General features: G+C 41.1%; 1 protein-coding gene across 9 annotated transcripts in view; it reads left to right on the plus strand.

Annotated features, from left to right (window-relative positions):
* FRY (FRY microtubule binding protein) overlaps positions 1 to 17,622 on the plus strand; it is a 223,475-nt gene that overhangs the window by 80,761 nt on the left and 125,092 nt on the right. For 8 of the 9 annotated variants that reach the window (XR_013231780.1, XM_077341830.1, XM_077341829.1 and 5 more), the window contains one exon: positions 10,218 to 10,417. Coding sequence is in view for 8 of the 9 variants with exons in the window: in XM_077341823.1 (XP_077197938.1) it covers positions 10,218 to 10,417 (200 nt within the window). In the remaining variant the exon portion in view is untranslated. Of the gene's footprint in view, positions 1 to 4,117; positions 4,372 to 10,217; positions 10,418 to 17,622 lie in introns of those variants that run through there. The other variant, XM_077341827.1, reaches the window with a different exon arrangement.

Genomic DNA, 17,622 nt, shown 5'->3' on the forward strand with positions numbered 1-17,622 from the left:
GGCCTCCCTCCTATGGCACTCACTACAACTCCACCCAACCCTCTGGGCTATCAGTATGCGTTGATTTAATGTTCTCCATGTTTTTCTTTTGTTCTACTATGTTGCTTATTGTTATCACTGTATTATTGTTAAACTAAGTTATCTGTAACATTTCTGTTTTATGTGAACTGCCCTGAGCCTCCAAGGAGAGCAGTATATAAATATAATAAATAACATTGTTAAAATACAAAACAAAATAATTGAAACAAAAAAAATTAATACATAATTAAGTCCATCAGACAGACGGTGATGTCTCTATGGTTCTAGTTGGGATGAGCAGGAACTGTTAGATTTTCAATTGTACGAACTGGTCTCAACCATAAGCCTGGTGGAAGAACTTTTTCTTACAGGCCCTATGGACCTGTGTTAAAAGACATTTGCATTATCATTTCAAGTGTTGTGCACATATGGTTACATCATTATCCACTAAAAACAGACCCTGGTTTCTTAGCCGATACGTGTTGGCAAGGTTCTCTTCACACCAGCTGTCTCATATGCTTCAGTGTGTTGCTTTTAAGTTATTTATAGCCATATTCAATTAATATTTAATAAGCCTGGAAGCCAAAATGATCTATTTTCTCTATCGATTCCTGATGTCCCTTCCCAGATTGCTAAAATGATTATTTTGGGGTTGATGTACAGTATTTGGTGCTTTTGAATCCTGTAGCAAATTATACTTGTTGAAAAAGTCTTGCATACTTGTAGTGAAATCCTAAATAGTCATACCCTTCTTAGTCTGTTGAAGTCAATGGGTTTAGAAGGGTGTAACTGTCTTTAAGATTGTGATTCTACACCAATGTCAATAATTCCATATGCTTCCATGCTGAATACCACTCTTGTTTAAGGGGAATGCCACTGCCAGTTACAGAGATTTGGGATAACACACCTTTAAATGTGTGTATTGGGCTACTATTTGATGACAAAGGCCATAGTCCAGAATAGAGCCTAAATCCACACTTTAGGCTGCTTACCTTGGGTTTTACAAACACTACAGTGTACGTTGGATTATGGACAAAATGTCTTTAACCACTGCTGGGAGTGGCTCCAGAACACTTTCCAGTGATCTGCAATAGCTAAATGTGTGCTGCTCCTTAATATTGCACATCTAAAAATGCATGGTAGAAGAGAACTGGAAAAAGTGAGGCTCCAAGTAGCTGACATAGTAGCTGGACTCTGTACCACATCCTTCATTTTGTTTGATCCTTGTGTACATTCTGTAGACATGTTTACTCACGTATCCTTTGATGGCTGACATATATCAGGAGGGTCATCTTTTGCGTTCTTGGGAAAGACTTAAAATTCATGCATACAGACATAGCTGGGGCATTTCCTGGATACTGCAAAGGAATGTAACATTAAAGTGTGGAATATCTCCCGTACTACCTTTGAAATCAATTATATTTAATCTTGTGAATAACTCTGGGATTTATAAAATAATAAAATGTATCTTAATGAAAATCTTAATTTAACACACCAGTTCCTGCAAATATCTGATCATTCAATTATGTATATTTTCTGAAATGAGAGTCTATTAATTATTTTAAACAATAAATTGTTTTATAAGGTGATTAGGACTTCAGGTTTAAATTCTTTTTCAACCCGATCTGCTGTCTGGGAAGGGTTTCAGTTATCTTACAATTTGAAATCGTAGATGGGAATTTCTGCCCGTGATCTGATGTTCTCATGATGCTTTTACCAACAAGCAGTGGGTTTGCTGGGAAGAATGCTCTTTGCGAATCTATACAAACAATAGAATACCTTTGCTAAAGAAGTTCCCATCTTAAATGGCAACATGGGGGTAAATTGTAATGCATGACATCAACTGGGTTGTATTGCACTGTAGCGATCCCCAACCTGTGGGCTGCGGACCACATGTGGTCCGTCGACTAATTGGAGGTGGGCTGCGAAGGACGCCTTTCCCCCCCCGGCCCTTTACTTCATGCCCCCCGGCCCTTTACAACACACTTCGGGTGTCATTGTCTCCCATCACTCCCAGATGGGACTATCTCATTGCAGAGAAACAAGCTCAGGGTTCCCATTGATTTGTCATCGTCATGAGTTAAAATTTCCATGAAAATAAAATGTTCCTTATGTTCATTGTCTGTATCTTATTTTGAAGGGATGTTTAAACATTACCATAGCGATCAGAGAGCGTTAGGGCAGTGGTTGAGAGTAGAGGAGTAAACTACCCCCCCCCCACCGGGCCTCAGTAAAATTGTCAAGCGTTGAGTGGTCCCCGGTGATAAAAAGGTTGGGGACCACTGTTGCACTGTACTAGTTGTTTGCCAAAGAAATCCATTAATGTAGAGGCAGCCTTAATATAGTGTTTAAGAGCAGTGATTCCCCACCCCTCCATCTGCAACCAGCTGGGTGACCCTGAGCCAGTCACAGCTCTTTTAAAGCTCTCGGCCTCACCTACCTCAACGGGGTGTCTGCTGCGGGGAGAGGAAGGGTTGGCAATTGTAAACTGCTCTGAAATTCCTATGGGTAGGAAAAAGTAGGTTACCAAAAGACAGCTCTTCTTTTGTAGATGCCCTCTAAATTGTAGAAGAACAGAATACTGACTGAACTATACTAAAAACTCAACAATTATAAGTGGAAACAAGAGACCAGAAATAAAATTGGTCAAGCAATTTTAAAGTCCCCCCCCCATAGGAACATTTCTAAAGGGAGAAAGTTCTAAAGATGGGACTGAATTTCAGTCATTCATATGATAACTATGGATTTAGTGGTTAGCAGATACAAAACTTCACCTGCATTCTTGTCTGCCCCCTCTGCCACTGATTTGGGGCTGGGTGCAGTGTGGCTGGCCTGTCTCTTCCTGGCTTGCTACTGCAGGAAGTCCCCAATTGAGCCAATCAGGACATAGGAGGAGACTATTTGAAAAAGGTCTGCAAGTTCCTATTCTAACAGTGCTAAATATTCTTTTAATGGCCCCTTTTGAATTATGCATACTATAGATCTTGCATATTACAACAGAATCAAGTCTGCAGGCTTTCTCTAGCTGCTCCCCGCAGCTATCTGACCTGTCAGTGAGTTGTGCTGTGACATAGTCCACCTGTTTCATGAGTATGATGAAGCAATCACTGTGACACAAGATGGTATGTTCTACAAGGGCTGACCAGCATAGACTCATGCCATATCCAGTGTTCAGATGGGGGTCAATGAGTAGGGATGCCCAGGTGGGACCTGGGAATCCTCTGGAATTATAACTCAGAGATCAGTTCCGCTGGAGAAACATGGCTCCTTTGGATGCTGGACTCCATAGTCTTATCCTCAACTGAGGGCCCCCACCCTAACCCCCCCCCACTCCCGGCTCCATCCCCAAAGAATCCAGGTATTCCCCATTCCAGAGCTGGCAACCCTACCAATGGGTCAGGGCAGTATGTTCATACAGTCTTGTGGTAGTTAGGGCACTGGGGGCATGACAGATGTTTATAGGGTGTCTTGCCTTGACCAACCACCACAGGTATCTATGGGCTATCCATGGGTTTTTCTGGTGTAACTTTCTGCCAGCCCAACGGGGATGCTTCTGAGGGTCACCTGAGGGAATTGACTACTTCCTGCCACGTCACTGGGTTTTGGTTCAGGGAAAAAGAGATGCCAGTGTAGTGGCCAGTCAGCTCCCTCAGGCTCCCTCCCTGACAGATTGCATGGATACCTTGTGTAATTTTTCTGGAGGACGGATATGTTACTCTCATGGAAAATGGGTCCTGGGTTTGTTTTGTCTCTGGGAATTCAGTACTTGTTTATACTTATGATCAGACCCCCTTAAAGCTTAGTTACTCATTTGTTTGTTTTTTATTTTTCTTTCTGTCATAGCATTTCCCTCTTCAATGCCTCCTTCAGTTTGGTCAGTGCAATAATGTATGTTATTGGTATGCAAAAGTTGTTTATGCTGAACTATACTATTGAGTCTCATGTTCTGGGAGTGCTTGAAGTAGTTTTGCTAATCTGTCCGTATAGTATGTGCTTGTGGATAAATATAGATCGGCCGTCTCACTGAAAGTTGTAGGTCATCGCTGTACACTGAAGCTAAAAATTACCCCTTTGGATTTGGAAAGCGTGTTCTGATCAGGAACTGGCTCAATTTACTACAGGTCTTCAGCTCTTCAAACAAATAAAGAAAACACAGCTAACCCTTGCTCTGAATCTAGGAGAGAAACTACCCTCCATGGCGAAAAAGCAAATTGTGGTCATGAAGAAGCCCATTTTGTTTTTAGAAACAAACATATTCTAAGTATTGGAGTTTTTCAGGTATTGTCAGTCTCATGGAGATTTCATTAGCCTGCTGGAGAAGATCCAGTGTGATCAACTTTATAAAAGGACTTGGTAGGTATCGAGGAGGAATCTGAATTTTAAACTGTTATATTAGTCCTTAATGTAATTCTTAACTTTTAGAGCAACACATTTTTATTTGAAAAAAAAAAGCCTGACTGTGTTTTGCTAAGGGCTTATTTTCTGAAAGATAAACATTGTTACAGTCATGGGATTCTTTCCTTTTGACTTGTTTGGCTTTTGAGTTCAAGTTATACATATCGTGTCATGTATCTCAAATGCAGAAGAAGTAGCCGTTTCTACTTGTATAGTGCTCAATATCCTGTTCTCTTTCTGCATTGTCAAAACGATGCTGTGCACGAAGAATTAAATGCTTATTAATTAAAATACTTTCTTATATTGGTAAAGAGTACACAGACTAGTAAAAAAGTTACAACCTAGGAAATATACTTAATCCGTATTATGCCTTTTAATAGAAATAGCTGACACATCAATCAATGCTTTTATAATTCCTACATATTTTAGAATTGCTTGAATTGTTAAAGAATTGCTATGATATTGTTAACCTAGTTTGAAGGAGAAAACACAAAGCAATAGAATCTGTTGGTAGTCATAGTATAGGCTGAACTTTCTTTAAGAAATAGCTCTGACAATCAGTAATTAAAGAGTGTGGGCCTCAAAGTATTTAAAAATGGAGAAGAAGCATTTCAATAATGCCAGGACACTGTGAGTATTTTTTTTTCTTTTAAAAATATCGGTGGGGTTTTCGACAAGACTGTAGTTGCCCTGATTTTTACCTTAATCTTGTATATCTAAGAAGATTTGAGGTTGCAAGTCTATAAACGTATAGCAGTGCCTGTTGACAGTGTGAAAATAATTCTGACCTACCTGTTGATCCCCAGGACATCCCAGGTTTCTTCATGTCGCACAGGTGTAGAGATCTGTTTGATTTCTATGTCACTGGTTAACTGGTGAAAATCATGACTTTTTGGTTCTATAGACTTCTTAGGTCTTTAAGGCGTCTAATTTGAGATGTTTTGTATGCCATTATTTCCTGGAAACAAAGTCTGACTGTGGTAATCGTGATCCAAGTAGTCAGTTTATCCTTTTGGTATGCCTCTGCATAGCAATACAAATTCCTAGTGATCGGAGTACCCTCTGAGTGGCTGTGAACTATGTAAGGTTAGGAGATATTTAGGGTTTCTTTTTAGTTGGACAATTTTTGGAAGACTAAATATTGTGAGATTTTAAAATCTAATCTGCTCTGTGTATGCCTGTGTGTAGTTCTATGTCGGGAAGCAATTATTCTTTTTAAATTATTTATTTTTATTTTTATTATTTATTATTATATACTGCCCCCCCCCCCAGGACTCAGGATGGTTTACCATGTAAATGGTACAGTACAAGTTACACCTGTGAGGCCATGCCATCAGCCAGGCTGGAACAGCTGAGTTGGGTTTCTGGGCCATTAAAATTACATTGCCATCAGGATATTGCACACATCATCGATTTTTGGTACTGATATTGTATTTTTAGGGGTTTAAATGGGTTTGTGATCGTGTTTCATATTGTAAGCCACCACGAGGCATCATTGTTGTGAGTGGCAGGTTATAAATTAAAACATCAATCAATCAATCAATCAATCAATAGCATTGTCATTGGGAACATATAACATTTCAAACTGTGGAATTTGTAACAATAAAATATTTAACACAGCATTTGGAATTAGAACTTTTCAACTCTGCAGCTCAGTGGTTGTACATTGTTTGCTGCTCTGCAATTTCAATTTTTCCATCTGCAAGTTGTTGGTAGGAGGGGCCTCTGGGCTCTGTACTGGTGGAGCTGCTTCACTGGCCTCAACTGAAAGCTTGGTGGAAGAGCTCCATTTTGCAGGCCCGGCCAAATTGTTTTAACTCCAGCAGGGCCCTGATCTCTTCTGGGAGCTTATTCCACCAGGTGGGGGCCAAGACAAAAAAAGCCCTGGTCGAGGCCAGGAGAGCCTCCCTGGGGCCAGGGATCACCAGCTTGTTGGTGTTTGCAGATTTTAATGCTCTTTGGGGGGTATAGGCAGGGAGGTGGTCCCTCATGAACCTAGGACCCAGACCATGTGTGGCCTTAAAGATGATTACAAGAATCTTAAGCCTCATCTGGTATTCAACTGGTAACAAGTGCAGCTGTTTGAGCATGGGCTAGATGTGAGTCCTCCAAGGGATTCCCATGAGAACCCTGGCTGCTGCATTCTGCACCAGTTGTAGCTTCCTGGTCAGGGATAAGAGTAGGCCTGCATAGAGCGAGTTACTGAAATCCAGCCTAGAGGTGACCATCACCTGGATCACTGTGGCTAGGTGCTCTGGGGACAGGTAGGGTGCTAGTAGTTTAGCTTGGCATAGGTGGAAGAATGCTAACCATGCTACTCTTGTGATCTGTTCCTCCATGGAGAGGGAGGTGTCAAAGATCACTCCCAAATTCCTGGCTGAATGTGCTACTAATAGTTGTACACCATCCAGGTAGAGCAGTCGTGCTTCCTCAACTGGACCTTTCCTACCAAACCACAGGACCTCTGCCTTTGATGGATTGAGTTTCAGATGGCTGTGCTTGAGCCAACTCATCGCTGCTTCCAGACATCCAGCTAATGAGTCTGGGGGTGAATCACAGAGTTTATGATATATGTTGATATTAAATTGATAGTGCAAGTCCCTACAGGTAGAAAATACATTATACCTTGGGACCAAGTTGAGGGGGGGGGGGGAAGTATGCAAGCATGCAATGTATTGTTCTTTTGTTTGCCATCCTTAACACTATTTTGCTCCCTTACATATTTGGAAAACAGCCTCCTGGGAAGAGACTGTCCAGGGCCCTGCCTGTCCAGGTCCACCCTGATTGGCCCTCCCCCTCCAGCTCCCTCCCTCCTTGCCTGCTAGAAGCCTTGTGCCTGCAGCATCCATTGTTGCCCACGAGGAGAGAGGCAGTGACAGGGCTCTGTGGCCCGCAGGTACACGCCTGCTGGGAGGGAACCGGGGGGGGGGAGATTTTGCAGCCTCCCTGCAGGCCACAAAGCCCTGTAGCCGTGTGCGGGGGGGGGGGGGCTTTCCACTCTCTTTAGCCCTCTTTGCGGGCCAAAGGGAGCCGCAGCCACCCTTTCATGCTCTCCTGCCTGCCGCCCCTTTCAAAGCCCATTTTTAAAATGGGCTTTGATACTAGTGTAAATAATAAAACTATTTCTGAGGAACTAATGTTTTAGACAAAATCTTTTCTCCTGTGTAGTTTTGCTGTGTGTTTCAGGGAAAGAATTCTGGTACTTAATCTCATTAGGTCCTAAATAACTTTTCACTGCTATTAAAATCTATTAAGATAGAAGCATATTTCGACATAAGAGCTGTGAATGAGAAATAAGGACATTTTTATGAAGGTTTTGCATTCCAGCCTACATGCTAGAGAATTTTCTGCATCTCCTGCAAAGAGATAACAACTTCTCTGATATGTAAGATTATATCTAGGGGTTCACTTAAGATTTTTTTGTGGTGGAGAACCAGTTTGGTGTAGTGCTTAGGAGTGTGGATTTCTAATCTGGCGAGCTGGGTTCGATTCTGCACTTCCCCACATGCAGCCAGCTGGGTGGCCTTGGGCTCGCCACAGCACTGATAAAGCTGTTCTGACCAAGCAGTAATATCAGGGCTCTCTCAGCCTCACAGGGTGTCTGTTGTGGGGAGAGGAATGGGAAGGCGAATGTAAGCCGCTTTGAGCCTCCTTCGGGTAGAGAAAAGCGGCATATAAGAACCAACTACTCTTCTTCTTCTTCTGGTGGATCATATTGTTTTACTAGAATTACAACTGATCTCCAGACTATAGAAATCTGAAAGAAATGGCAGCTTTAGGGGGCTAGATGGCAACAAAAGCTCTTACCCTCCCCAAACTCCATTGACCTCAGGCAACCCCCCCCCCAAATTTCCAGGAATTTCCCTACTAACATGACACAGCACTATTACAGATTCCAGCAAAGGCAGCCCTTGAACCCAAAGAGGCAGTGGTAAAGGATCATGATTTACCCCAGCAGGTAGAAGGAAGAGCCAAGTAGCATGACTCTGCCTTCTTTGAGGTGGATTTGGGTGATGGGGGAGAAAGTCTACATAACAGTGGGCATCAGAGTCCCTTCATCTTCTCTTTTTGACCATCAGGTAAGGAAATGGATGGAGGAAAGCAAAAAGCAGCAGAAAAAGGTGCCATAAGTAAGAGGATACCTATAGTTCAAACACACACATGCCCATGTACCCGTCTTCTCTTTTTAATGTGCTACCAGTTTCTTGGCTCCTTCAGACCACCTTCTTCCTCCCTCCTACCTTTCTTGTATGCTGAGTGTGCCATCTGAAGCCTAGTTTACTCTGTTAGGCCTGGTTTACCTTACTTGATGGATTGGGACATATATCCTTATTCCTTTTTTAATGAAGCAAGTTACCGTAGATTTAAGGTAGAAATATTCTTAAGTGGCTTGTCAAAGAAAGTACTTGATAATTGTTTCATTGCTGCTGTTGCAGTCCAGTTGAATATCTGTCTCTATTATTTTACATGTAACTCTTACTCATATTTACTTGTAGCAGTGTCATTACAAGTATGCGTGCCTGTGTTATCAACCTTAATAATTTATTGGTGTTGTTGATGTTGTTATTAGATTTGTTACTTGCCTCTCCCCGGAAGCTCGAGGCGAGTTACAGTGGATTAAAAAAACCCCAATAAAAACCCCATACAATAAAATCACAAGACAAACATAAACATTGTGAACACAGTAAACGAAGATGTGGCAAAGACACATAAGCCTTCACTAACCCACCTCTGATACACATCCTAGGTGGGAGGGAAGATAAGAGTGTTCTTCGATACTGCTACTATAGGGGGGGCCAGACCGATCTTGCGGCCCAGCCTCACCGAACGACCTGGTGGAAGAGCTCCATTTTACAGGTCCTGTGGAACGCTGAGAGCTCCCACAGGGCCCGCAGCTCCTCCACGAGCTCATTCCACCAGGTTGGGGCCAGGACCGAAAAGCCCTGGCCCTACTCAAGGCCAGGCGCATTTCTCTGGGGCCGGGAACGTCTACTTCCTCTCTATCAATTTTATGTTTCTTTGCTCTCACTCGCTTCCCGAGCCCCATGTTGAAAATTCTTATGTATTGGGTAGCCCTAGTGCGGTAATACTCGATGCCTCCATGCTCACTGGCATGTCCCCAGTGGCTCTTCTCAGCTCTGTCCCCAGGTTTTGCATCCTCCCTGTATTCCAGCAAAATATGCTTGTGTGTAATAGGTCATTTGCACCTTGAAACAATTGTCCTGGAGGGACTAGAGAATGAGTAAGCTGTGAGCCTTCCTGATCTGTATACTTTATGCCAGGGATGGAACTGAAGGGGCCATCTTTTCCAGCACTCCCGCATAGCCTCTGCACTCTCATCCCAGCACTCAGTCAGCTGATGGGAGGCCAGCAGGGTAGCTATAGAGAAGGAAGAATAAAACCACCCTCATGGCAGCTACCTGGAAAAACAGCAGGCTAGCCACCTTAAAGGGTATGTTTGGCGTACTTAACCTTTACGTACCTTAGCAATCTCATTGTCTCACCTGCCGTACTGTGCCTCCCACTGAGGAAGAAGTAAGAAGTTAGAAGGCCTTTCCAGTTACTCCAGGTCTACAAGGGCTTGGTACAGTTCAAGATGCAAACTTTGCTACATGTAAACTTTTGGTGGAATGGTTCGCTTGACATTCTGCGGCTCTTTGGAGTAATGGTAATTGTGAATGTGGCTCTATGCAGACCCCAGAGTCAGTATCTCTTCCCTAGGGTGGTGTATTCACTGTACTGTTCATTGGAATGTACTTATTAATTTGTGTTATATTTGTGTTTATTGCTTCTTCAATTTTCAGCATCTCCAGTGGGTAACGGATACATCAAACCACCGGTACCATCTGTTTCTGGCACTCAGAGAGAGAAAGGACCTCCAACCATGTTGCCCATCAATGTCGACCCAGACAGCAAACCTGGGGAATACATCCTGAAAAGCTTATTTGTTAACTTTACCACCCAGGCTGAACGCAAGATCCGCATCATTATGGCAGAACCTCTGGTGAGTCAAAAGAGTACCTTGGTTTTTGTCAGTATTTGTAGGCACAAGACCACGTCTGTTTCTAGGTCTGCAGGCATGACTATAAATTGTGGTTCTTTATTGGGAAATTAACCCTTTTTTCATAGCTGACATTCAATCACCAAGCAAAACATTGCTCAGCCCTGAACATTTAATTGGCTCATTTTCCCAGCTATCCCCTGAATTATTTGTATGCACCTGTATTTCTCCACAGAGATTTGTGTGGGAGTGTGATTTGGAGAGCACATTTAAAGTGAAGATTCATACATTCTAGAAAAAGGTCCATGTTAAGTTAGGCCATGTGGATTTAAGGAGGATTTCATGCTTTGTGTTCCTTGTAATAAAATTATGATAGGTATTGTCTTGCTCTTTAATGCTGCCAATAATAGATTTTTGATACTGTTCCTAACTAGTACAATGTGAACAATGTTGACAATAGCATCTCTTTAGAGTGTAGCTTGGCTTTCATGGCATTTATACAGCCAGATTTGTGTCTGTTGTTATTGTTTTAAGTGGGTAGCTGTGTTGGCCTAAAGAAGCAGAACAACTTTAGAGTCCAGTGGCACTTTTAAGACCAACAAAGTTTTGATCGAGGTATGAGCTTTTGTGAGCACTTCTTCAGTTACTATATCATGAAATGGAAGTAATCTCTTCACACTTGCTCATAAGTATGAACTGATTACTTCCATTTCATGATATTGCACGCACACAAAAGTTCATACCTTGAATAAAACTTTGTTGGCCTTAAAGGTGCCACTGGACTCTAAATGTGTTCTATTATAATTTTTAATCATGTATTTATATTCTAGTAGTACTGCAATCTTGCTTAAACTGGGCTGCTATCCATGCAAAAAAGTGACACATGCATAGTTAGCATGTCACTGAAATTACTGCCCAGGCTAGTGTTTCTTGCATGCTAACGGAGCCCAGGTGAAATTAGACACTTTGCAAATGCAAAGTTATAAGCAGAGCAATGCAATCCTTAAGTTCATTGAAATCAGTGGAATTAGACTGGAGTAATTTTGCGTAGAATTTTTGTATAAAACAAGTTTGAACAAGAATCCTACAGAGTATACTCAGACAATGGAGGTGCTATTGGAGCCTTACCTGTGGTTGTAGAAAAGCCAGTGCTATTCAAGGAGAGTGAAGTATCAGGGCAAACCTCCTGTTCCTTAAAGATACATTTGTATAGGCAGATGGCTGATTAAATACTGAACTGGGCATTTGTACAAAGTATGTACATCAAAAACACACATAATTTAGTTCTAAAAGGAAAAATATGTTGGTTAGACCCATGTTGATAACACTGCTACAATTTTCTTCTGTTGTGGAATGAGAGTTTTATGAAACACAAGTCCAAAGAGATCCTTTCCCTAAAATAATAATAATATTACTACTACCACTACTACTATTACCCATCCTTCCCTGGATGGCTCAAGGCAGGTAAAACATTCATGTAATCTAACTTTAAGCTTAAAAAAATGTTTTAAAAGCTGCTTCTGCTTTGATAAAAATCATTTTCAGAGGATGATAGACAGTGTTGGGAAACAGAACAAGGGAGAATCTAATGAAGTTGATGGGTGGTAGATACAGGATGGACAAAATGACTATACTCAGCGTATTATTAAAATGTGGAATTCAGTGCTGCTGGATGTAGTAATTGCTACAAAAATAGGTGACAAATGCAAGAAGGATAGATCCATCGTGGCTACCAGCTGTGGTGCCTAAAGAGAATCCCCACATTTAGGGACAGAAAACCTGTGACAAAGGTACTATACTTTATGCCTTGATGCTGGCCCTCCATAATAATTGGTTGCCCATTTGTATGAGACAGGAGGCTGGATAGGATGGACCCTACTGGTCTGATCCAGCAGGGCTGTTTGTTTTGTGTTATTCGGTGAGCTTAATCCCAGGAAAACACCCTTTATGATTGCATCCAGTAGACTCTACCCTACGTACAGTCAAATCAAATGTAGATTGGCATGTGCGCGTGGAAGAGTGGCTTGTAGGTTGTGATTATGAATAATGCATAAACAAATAATATTGTTGAGATTAACAGGTGTACTTGACCTATACTTGAGGCTGACAGTACTTGAGTCCTAGTTCTTCCCAGTGTCTATATGCATTATAGCCTTTGTATTTGAAGTACAGATGTAGATGTATTGTGGTAATTGAGTGTCATTTCGCTATTTCATCTCCTGTTATTGCTTCAGCAACACTGAGTGTCCAGTCCACCAGAATTTAAAAGGGGAGAAGCACAATTGTAGATCAGTTTTAAAAGCACACTTATTACTTTGCTTTGCTTGCTTGGTATCTGGCATGTTGCACGAGTTGTTGTTTGGCTGATTTCTAGCTGAACACTGTCTGGGAATTGGGGTATGAATATTTCTGCTCCTGCTAACCTCTGGAGAATTCTGGTTTTTGGACCTGACCCATATGAGAGGGCTTGGCCTTTTTGACTCCTAGTGAGAAACTGTCTGGCTGTTTCTGTATCTTAATTTTTTTTTATCAGTGCTGCCAGATTCCTGAGGTCTGGGAGAGGCTGCCAAAAATGCTTTTGAATATTGCTTTAGCCCTAAGATTCCTGAAGCAGAGTGCTTGACTAGGTCCCTCTGTTTATTCATAGCACACATAGAGCAGTTGCCATCTACCAATGTGTAGTTCCTTGTGAATACATTAATTCCTGTAGTTCAGATATTCCATTTAAGGGCGACCAAGGAATAGATGGCGATAACTCTGCTTAAGGCTGCTATTGTCAATGCAATTTGAACTTTAGGAGAACAAGAAGAGTTGGTTTTTATACCCCGCATGTTTCTACCAGGAGTCTCAAAGTGGTTTACAATCACCTTCCCTTCCTCTCCCCACACCAGGAACCCTGTGAGGTAGGTCAGGCTCTTAGAGCTCTGATATTACTGCTCTGTGAGAGCAAGCACTATCAAGACACTGACAAGCCCAAGGTCACCTAGCTGGCTGTGGAGGAGCGGGGAATCAAGCCCAGCCCTCCATATTAGAGGCTGTTGTTCTTAAACAGTGCACCAAGCTGGGTGTAATTAACCCCCCCCCCCCAGTTGTTTAAAATAGGAACTTTCAGCCATCCTATTTCATCAGTTCAAATTATCATGCTTTTTTATTATTTACAGTCAGCCCCACACCTGGAAAATAAAGGAGATGACACATTTAAATTGAATGTATACAGGGTAAAATGTACGCCACTAAAACAGCGTGAAGAAATGTGTATGCACGCCAAATCTTATACTCAAAATAAAACTTTGTTGGTCTTAGGGGTGCCACTGGTCTCAAACCTCATTCTGCTGCTTCAGACATGGCTGCCCACCTGAACCTAAACAAAAGGCATTAAATGTTGACATTCTTTGAGATTCAAGATCACACTGCACATTTGTATTTTGAGTGATATCGCACTCTTTTTGTAATCTGGTAGTGAGCACTGGGGCTTCAATCTCCCTTGCACATATAAAAAAAGTCCCTGACCAGACTGCTGTTTAATCCATAGCAGTTCCTAAAAGAAAGTTTATGCTGGTATTTTGTTCCTTATTCTTACTGATTTAAGTTCAATTGGACGTTTTTTAAGACCATAAGAACCAGATTGTTGTCGTCTGGTGCAAATGGAATGTAACCATGGTTCTGACACTGGAAATGTCTCACAGGCTGATAGGCTTCCCATCTTCTCTTCTCATTGGGCAGATTCCCTACTTCTGAGAGCTAGTCATGGTCCAATTTTGTTCTGTACCAGTCTTAAGAGAAACTGTGGTTAGATAAAAGCATCTTCTAGTCTTTTTCTGACCATGGTTAGAAGGTTATAACTACACTGGGTTGGTTCTATTTTTTTAATCAAAACATCTATAATTCCACTTTCCCCCCAAGCAACTGGGGCCCCAGGTATGTATGAATTAAGTGCTTCCAAGTTGCTTCCAACGTTTGGTGACCCTCCAGAGTTTCCTATCATTAACAGCCATTTTCAGGTCTTGCAAACTAAGGGCTTCTGTGATGGAATCAAGGCAAGTAACAGGTAAAAACGGTATAAATCCAAACAGCTTAAAATATTAAATTATTGAACTTGCTAGCAGAATCATTATAAATTTATGTTGTAAACTGTCCCAAGCCCATTTGTGAGGAGGGGTAATCTAGGAATCAAGTCATTAAATCAATTAATCAATAAATAGATGTTACCTCTAAAAAATCAACAAACTGTAGAGCTGTCAGGCTCCGTTTCAGAGGGTTACTTACAGATATATTTCTAAACTCTCTGCTCTGAGTCTTCTTCACTGGTAGTATCGAATTACCTAGTTCCCAGCTACATACCAGTTCTCTTTATTTATTTGTTTTACATAATGGATTTTTAAAATATTATCTTTTACTGCACTGTATTATTTGCTTCTATTGACATGACTGTAATGAATTCCCAGCTGTTACATCCAGTAAAAGCGACAGCCACATTCTCAATTACTGTCAACCAGAAGAGCCCCAGTTACTTTCATCCCTGTAATTTGTACCTTGGGTCACCTGTTGCCAACCACAAGCCCCACTGGGCAACACTTTCCTGAAACATGAGACAGGTGCCACTAGGGCTGCCAACCTCCAGGTGTGTGGAGGCAGTAGAACTTTCCTGGAATTAACAACTGGAATCCATACTGGATTGAAGTATCTTTGAAAGGCAAACTGCATCACATCTCAGTAGACATCCCTCCACTCCCCAAATCCTGCCCACAAATTTCCAGGGATTTTTTAACTTGGAGCTGGCAGTGCTAGGTCTCATACTGGGAAATGGTGGTCTGAAGTGGCACCGGTGGCATGTCAAAGTGTATTATCATCAGGCTATCACTGGGTTAAGGGAGAGGAAAATTATGTCTGCACCACTCCTCCAATTGTGCTGATTTCTTTGGGTCTCTACTTCAGATTCTTTTTATGAAGCCCTGTATTGCACCCAAGTTGCAGAGCCAGTGTTACTGGTCTCAGTGGCAGAGATGACAGCCTTCAACTACCATCATTCAAACCAGTGGAACAGAAAAATGCTTAATTTTTGCTGGACTGCACCACAAATAATTGACTTTGGGCTGGAAGTTATCTTTAAAACAATCCTTTATATATCTAGTGACGAGCAGTTTTTAAAGCTGATTATAAAGCTGTGGTGAAGACACATGCTTAAATGTTAAGTATTATTATCCACATAAGAGACGTAGGCAGAAAATGATTACTAATATTGCATTGCTAATCTTCAGCACAGCAAATTTTAGCAGAAGGAAGAAAATGTATAATTTGTAATTCTCAGTTTATTCTTTTATTTTCTGCTTAGCCTGCCAAATAAGTTCTTTGGCTACAAACAGTATACACAATTCACTGTGTTAACAACTTTACCGTAGTGTTTTGTAAATCTGCAGCCTCACGGGTTGGATTGCACCAGTTTTTTCGCCCAAATTCATCTAATTTTCCTCCTTCCTCCCATCCCTGTTGTAAATGCCTTTCATCCCTACAGGTCCCATAATTCCCAGCATGGCCTATTCACTGGTCAAAGGGACCCTATCCTCTATAGATCAGCAGACAAACTGGTTGGATCAAATCCAATAACTATTTCATCGTATTTTTTTTTACATTTTGTACAGTTTTAACTGAAAATCATGGGTGTGCAATATATGTTTTCAGAGGCATGACAAAAGCAAGTCCAGCTGTGCAGTGCTGTTTTGCCCACAGGTTTTGAAGGCAGGACTTCTCTGGCATCTGTGAGTTGAGAACATGGTGGGATGACATAGTTTAATGCGGGAAGGGGGGCAGGAATCATGATTTATATAATGACATTTAGAACAAACCTTTCTGTCCTCTCGGGTTTGACACTTCTCATTGTGTCTTTCATTCATAAGTTAAAATCTCATGATGGACAGGCCAGGACTTTTGTTCCTATAGTGGCACCCATTTTATGGAACACTTCTGGGTACCAACCCCATCATTTAGTGCTGGAGTTAAGCTGGCATCCACAGGAATTATGTGTCCTTATCACAAAGAAACTACACTGAAAAAATAAAGAAATTTTACGTTTGCACAGTTGCAGTTATGTTCAGTATTTAACAGAAAACCAGAAATTGGCAAATGAGGAATGGATTGTTTACCTTTTGTTTTTTCTTTTTTTAAAAAACATTGATGTGCATGTACATTCATGCTGATAATGTTTCATCATTAGAACAAGTTCAAAACGTGGGGATGAGACTTTAATGTAACTTTTTTTGTTGTTAAAATTGACACATGAGTATTATGCTTTAGTTCTTATGTAACGGTTTTTGCAACCCAAAAGGTGATGAATTTCTGGAAATGAATAAATCCATTCATTATTCATAGTTCTGTGGTTGTAGCTCTTGGCTCTATATTCAGCCTACCATTTTGTACAAAATCTGGATGACCTTTCTTAGAGTGTCAAGGAGTGAAAGATTCAGATGAAGGTAAAATAAAACTCCTTGAAATCAGATTACTATTTTGTTTTACTGCAGGTCCTAAAACAAGTAGGTAAAACTGAGGCTTCTAGAGAATATTTTTTGCCTTGAGGCAAATAAACTTCCACAGAATACTGATTCTATAGTTTGCCTGCAAACCTAAGATGGTGTGTCAATACTGGGGGCTCTGAATAGGGTCTTGAAACTTGGACACATTAATTGGGTAAGGTGAACTCTTTGAAGCTTTGATAATTTTGGATTTAACACTCTTGTAAAAACAGCTATTTCTGAATGAGAACACTGTATTTAGGCCAACACATCTTGAAAATTTAAGATGGTAGTGGAAGGAATTCTTGATCAAGCAGGTTATATGGCCCCATAACTTCCATAGCTGCAAGTTTTTTCTTGGCTGGATTCAACATTTTGTAATCCACAATTTTGTACGGAAGATATTTAAAAAGTAGCATATTGAAACTATTTTATTGTTCCTTTTATATAGATATCCATATGATATATTTAAGCCCTATCTTGAAGCACCTTCTGAGTCCTTCAAGGTTTCCTATCTCTTGACTAACCACATCCCTGAAACAACTGAGAATGTGGTAGCATTTTGCAGCATGATAACAGTTGGAACCAGTTTCCCTTTATAAGTATTTTAATCTTGTTTTTAGGTATCCATCTAGTTTTGTTACTTTAGTTTTGTATACCTTTGGATGTTGACTGAGATGTGAATTGCAGGGAAGTTTGGTT

Source organism: Paroedura picta, chromosome 6, assembly GCF_049243985.1.
Source record: "Paroedura picta isolate Pp20150507F chromosome 6, Ppicta_v3.0, whole genome shotgun sequence".
Taxonomy (NCBI): domain Eukaryota; kingdom Metazoa; phylum Chordata; class Lepidosauria; order Squamata; family Gekkonidae; genus Paroedura; species Paroedura picta.